This window comes from Bison bison, unplaced genomic scaffold (genome assembly GCF_000754665.1).
Source record: "Bison bison bison isolate TAMUID 2011002044 unplaced genomic scaffold, Bison_UMD1.0 scf7180017864302, whole genome shotgun sequence".
Taxonomy (NCBI): Eukaryota; Metazoa; Chordata; class Mammalia; order Artiodactyla; family Bovidae; genus Bison; species Bison bison.
Window position 1 is genome coordinate 1574103 of NW_011494874.1, and position 5982 is coordinate 1580084.

Consider the following 5982-nt stretch of genomic DNA (forward strand, 5'->3'; position numbering starts at 1 on the left):
CCTCGTGGAGTCACCCAGGACGCACTTCGTTCTTCCCACAGCAAACTGTGATGGCACGTGTGACCTGTTTTCTGTAAGGATAGCTCATGAGAGCCCCGCTGCCCCGGGTTTCTACCGGGAGCTGAGAACACAGGCACCCTGTGCAGATTCAGTGCAAACCACACTGCTTGCTTGAGCGGGGCAGGCATCGTGAGTGACTCTTACCGCACGGAGACTGGTGGGAGCCCTTCCCAAATCTGGGTTCCCAGATGGCAGCCGGGGCCAGCCTTGCAGGCAGATGTCTCTACGGAGCGTGGCTTTAGGTCCGCCACGTGAGCTTTTTCTGTGCAGTAATAGACTGTGTCTCTCTTCAGGGAAATTTCTGGGCATTCCAGTCTAGTCCATCCAAGAGAAGGGAAAGGTTTGGTGGTGTTTTAATGAGCAGCGGTTATTCCCTGGCGGTTTCTTGATGAGTAGGAGTGGGGTTAGGCAGGTCAGGTGGGTCTTCCTGAGGACCAGAGGATGTATTACTCAGTAGAAGCATCCATCTGGTTGAATTTCCCCACCAAGTTTCAAGTTTGGAGGCTCCCTAAGAAATTTGTCAAAGTTGTTTTATGATGCTCCAAGCTGGATAAACTAGTGGTAAGCCACACACGGGGCTGTAATTTGGTCAGTTTGTTTTGAAGAAGCTTCTCGGGAGGATTCACCCAAGAATCTTACCGGTCTGGTTCCAGGACTTACTGGGCAGGTTACCTGTTTGAGGGAGGCTCTGGGCTTTAGTTGAAGCTGTGGTTGTCAAGCGGGTTACAGCTTCCGGTTTTAGTCAGAAGGGCTCTGATGCTTGTATCCTGAAGACCCCACCAGGGCTGAGCCCTGCCTTATTCTAGCCAACCGCTCTTGGAGGGCGAGTGGGAAGAACTGTAGAACTGGCAGAACAGCTTCAAACTCCTGCCATGCTGGGAGCTCGGTCAGTTACTTTTTACTCAGGGAAGACTTGGTGAAGAGGGATTGTAGGGCTTAAACATCTGCAGTTTGGGGGTCCAGAGCAGCCCCAGGAGTTCCTGAGAGACCTGTGTGTTCACACGCAGCGCAGCCCCCTGCGTGCTCCTGGGACACACGGCTGATTTGGGGCAAGTCAGACCTGTTTCTCTTTAACCTAACCCGCGTTCCCTTTGTTTGCTCGTGGAACCCCCTTTTGGGGAGTACCTGTTACTGTCTTAGGGGTGCTAGTGTTTTGCAGAACTCAGTTTGGAAAATGCTCGCTGAGAGTTTATCAGCACCCTCGGGTAGATGTCCTGCAGGTGATGCTTGGGGAGGCCCTTCCTGGTGTGATGGCCCAGCCTCTTCTAACACAAAGTACAGGCTTCCATCATGTTGTTTGCTCGGGACTGTGGCTTTTAGTGTACAGATTTCCTTACATGTGAATTGTTGTTCAGTCACTGAGTTGTGTCTGACTCTTTGCAACCCCATGAACTGCAGCACCTCAGGCTTCCCTGCCCTTTACCATCTCCCTGAGTTTGCTCAAATTTATGTACATTGAATCAGTGATACTATCCAACCATCTCATCCTCTGTTGTCCCCTTCTCCTCCTGCCTTCAGCCTTTCCCAGCATCAGGGTCTTTTCCAGTGAGTCAGCTCTCTGCATCAGGTGGCCAAAGTATTGGAGCTTCAGCTTCATTCAGCATCAGTCCTTCAGTGAATATTCAGGGTTGATTTCCTTTAGGATGGACTGGTTTGATCTCCTTGCAGTCCAAGAGACTCTCAAGAGTCTTCTCCAGCATCACAATTCAAAAGCATCAATTCTTCGGTGCTCAGCCTTCTTTATGGATGGAATGGTCATAATACTGAAACCGTATTTCGTTGTCCCAGGCGTTCTTTATTTTTTTGCTGTTGTTTTTCGTGTGTTTGTCTCGGTGTGATGTAGTTTATGTCCAGCTCTTGTAAGTTGCCAGGACCAAGTACTGTCAGTGTCGGGGCTGGCAGTCCTGCCCACAGACTTTTCATTTGGAAATAGGATGGAAATAGGATGGAGACCTGCTTGAGGAGCCAGAAGAGGCTCTCTGGAGGTAACCACCGAAGAGGACATCCAGCCTCCCTGTTAGGGGGTCTGTGGAGGAATGTCAGTGGCCCCTAAACTTTGCTTTTCTCATTCAAGAGGTGGTTTCAGTCTGCTTTAGTTGTGAGGACCAGTGAGTCTCACTACACTTCACAGTGTGGAGGTGTCTTATAATTATAGCCGCTAATTAAGGCTGAGCTTGAGAACAGGACACGTCTAGAGCAGGAAGGCCGGCACTCCCGGGAGCTAGAGCCGCGCTGAGAGCCCGCTCGTGCTGGTCTGGGCAGCGGGACTGTGCGCGTGGCTGTCCCGACAGTGGTCTGATCTGGGGCTGTGTTTCTTTGTGCCTTTCCCTGCATGTACTCTTTGTATCTTTTCTGTTCCTCATGTTTTCTACCTATTCCCACCTTTGGCTTGCTTTTTTTTCTTCCAGTTTTTAAATATTGGAGTATAATGTCCATCCAGAAAACCTCACGCTCCAAAGCAGGGCCTCCTCTTTCAGACAGAGCACATTTGTAATACCTCGCGTGAATTCTGATTTGAACAAACTGACAGAAAAAAGGCCCAGTTTTTTAGAGTAATGTTTTTGAGAAATAGTGTGCTTAAAGATTTTAAAAGTGCTTATCCATTAGCAAGAAGTTACGAGTGCAGGTTGGTGGGTTTTCAGAAAGTGAAATAGTCGTTAACCTGCTGCGCAGCTTGCGCAGAGCTCACCCTGTCCTGCAGCCCCAGGGCAACCGCTGTTCTGACTTGAACACCACAGAGCTGTCTGTTTTCACAGCTTTATTGAGATGTAATCTACATACTGTAAAGTTCACCCAGGTAAAGTACATGATTGGGTGATTGTTGGCGTTTTTACTGAGTGCTCCAGCCATCATCATAATCTATTAAAGCACTTTCATCATCGTCCTAAAAAGAAGCCGGGATCAACTCGAATCGATGCCCCATTTTCTGCAGACCCCGCCCACCCTTGGCAACCGCTGACCTACTTTCCGTCCATGGATTTGCCTGTTCTGGACATTTCATGTAAATAGCCTTTTGTGCTTGGCTTCCTTTACTTAGCATAAGGTTTTCAAGGTTCCTCCGTGTTGCAGCCTGCGTCTCTGGCTGAGTACTGTCATCGTGTAGCTAGACCACACTTTGTTGATCCATTTTATTTATTTGGCTGTCCCAGGTCTTAGTTGTGGCTCTTGGAATCTTCATTTATTTAGTTTTTATTGCGGCATACAGGATCTTTAGTTGCAGCATGTGGGATCTAGCTCCCTGATTAGGGCTCGAACCTCCCTATATTGGGAGTGCAGGGTCTTAGCCACTGGACTGCCAGGAAGTCCCTGTTGACCAATTCTTTAGCTGATGGACATTTCTTTTCTTCCCACTTTTGGCTATTGTGAAAATGTTTCCATGGATATATGTGTACCAGCTATTGTTTAGACTTATGCTTTCATTTCTCTTGAGTCTATACCCCAGATCGGAATTCTGAGCCATAGCTGTATTACTTTATACTTCCGGCAGAAGTGAATGGGAATGTATAGGATTTTAAAGAAAATCCAAATGTTGTGTCATTTTACCTGGAAAGACTTTACTATCAACACTTCTTGCTAACGGATAAGCACTTTTAAAATCTTTAAGCACGCTATTTCTCAAAAACATTACTCAAAAACTGGGCCTTTTTTCTGTCAGTTTGTTCAAATCAGAATTCACGCGAGGTATTAAAAATGTGCTCTGTCTGAAAGAGGAGGCGCTCCTTTGGAGCGGGATGGTTTTAAAGGCCTGCTCTCTGTTGCTGTGGGTTTGGGACCTGCCAGTGCTGGACTCTTTCTGGTCCAGGCTTGTTTAGTAGGTGTCTGATCTTTCTGCTTCGGGTCACTTCCACGCTCAGTGTTCTCTCCAACGTTCCTCTCAAGCCTGTCTTGTTCCGGTTGTGCCTTGCTGCCTCAATCTGCAGGAGTCTCCTCGCTCTCTTAAGGCAAGTGCTTGGGTAGGGTGGAGACTGGCTCCTTCCTGTGACTTTCCAGTGACCTTGGTGCAAGGCTGAGTAGCTTGTTCACCTGTCAAGTCTCACACCTGCTTTCTCTGAAGATTTTTTGGTCTTCTCCTCTTATTTGGACCACAGAAGCTTTTCCAACCCAGGGAAGCGTTTGCTTTCTGGGCTTCTCTCACGCCCCCGTTTCTGCTTGGAGAGTAGCATGTTTCCCGTGTGCTCACTTCTGTCTGGAGAGCCCTTGTCGGGTGGTCGTATTCAGCACCCTCCGTCATCCTGGCTCTTCCTGCTGCTGTCCCTGGGCCAACAGGCTCTGTGGACACTTGGTCTGCGAAAGGCGGAGTCACTGCAGGCAGTCTGCCGTCGCCGGCAGTTGCACCCTGATGAGCCGGGCCCTCCAGCGGCCGGCCTGCCCCCTCGCTGCTCCATGGCCTGGTTTCCGTCTTTGTTCCCAGCGCGCTCCAGGAGACTCCTTTCTGTGCCTGTCAAGGTTCGGTCAGGAAGACAGGAACTGCTCCGGGGTTTCAGGTGGCAAGGGATTTAACGTAGTGACTTGGAGGCTTATAGAACCACCGTCTGTGCCCAGGTGATGGTGGTAGTGGCCACAAAGCCAGGGAGACGTGCTGTCAGCTTCCAGAAACTCAGGGAACAAGCGCCCCAGGAGCCTGCCACAGGTCCGTCGGGCCTTGTGTGGGACCTTGGAGTGGTTTTCAGGAGTGTGCTCCCAGCCGCTGGGGCACGGCCAGGCCTGCCAGAGGCTGGGCCCGGGCTCGCCACTCCTGCGAGGGCCACCCATGCAGCCCGCCTCGGAGCCTCTGCTCTCACATCCTGTAGGGGTCCCCAGCCTTTGCTCGCCTCGCGTCACTCCTGCTGCACGAGGGAGACAGACTGTGCTGCCCACACACAGCCCAGCTTCTCTTAAAATAAGGGGAGCACCAAACCTTAAAAACATAACAAACCATCCTCGGCATGTTGCTCTTGGATTATCTTACAGATGAAGACATCTGCTGTCTGGAAGCAGGTATGAAACAGATGCATAAATAAACTTTTATTTTTATAATTGTTTTTATTTATAGACTATAAAGCAATTGGCAAAATAGGAGAGGGAACGTTTTCTGAAGTTATGAAGATACAGAACCTGAGAGATGGCAACCACTACGCATGTAAACAGATGAAACAGCGCTTTGAAAGGTAGGCAGCCCGAGGCCGGTTGGAGACTAAAGACAGGCACAGGTGTGAGTTGATAAGACCAACTTAATGGGAAAGTTATATTCATGCGATAGCAAGTAACATCAGATTTCTTTGGGCAGAGAGGATTAAAGGCTACTTTTATTTCTATTGTAGTGGAATTTATTGATGTCCCAATTTCAGTTCAGTTCAGATCAGTCACTCAGTCGTGTCTGACTCTTTGCGACCCATGGATCGCAGCACACCAGGCCTCCCTGTCCCATCACCAACTCCCGGAGTCCACCCAAACTCATGTCCATCCAGTCGGTGATGCCATCCAGCCATCTCATCCTCTGTCGTCCCCTTCTCCTCCTGCCCCCAATCCCTCCCAGCACCAGAGTCTTTTCCGGTGAGTCAGCTCTTTGTATGAGGTAGCCAAAGTACTGGAGTTTCAGCCTCAGTATCAGTCCTTCCAATGAACACCCAGGACTGATCTCCTTTAGAGTGGACTGGTTGGATCTCCTTGCAGTCCAGGGGACTGTCAAGAGTCTTCTCCAACACCACAGTTCAAAAGCATCAATTCTTCGGCGCTCAGCTTTCTTCACAGTCCAACTCTCACATCCATACATGACCACTGGAAAAACCATAGCCTTGACTAGATGGACCTTTGTTGGCAAAGTAATGTCTCTGCTTTTCAATATGCTATCTAGGTTGGTAATAACTTTCCTTCCAAGGAGTAAGCATCTTTTAACTTCATGGCTACAATCACCATCTGCAGAGATTTTGGAGCCCCAAAAAA

At 49.3% G+C, this 5982-nt stretch overlaps 1 protein-coding gene across 1 annotated transcript in view; it reads left to right on the forward strand.

Moving 5' to 3' along the window:
• MOK (MOK protein kinase) overlaps positions 1–5982 on the forward strand; it is a 44337-nt gene that overhangs the window by 8164 nt on the left and 30191 nt on the right. The window contains exon 2 of the mRNA XM_010851416.1: positions 5093–5207. Within this exon, the coding sequence (XP_010849718.1) occupies positions 5093–5207 (115 nt within the window). The remainder of the gene's footprint in view (positions 1–5092; positions 5208–5982) is intronic.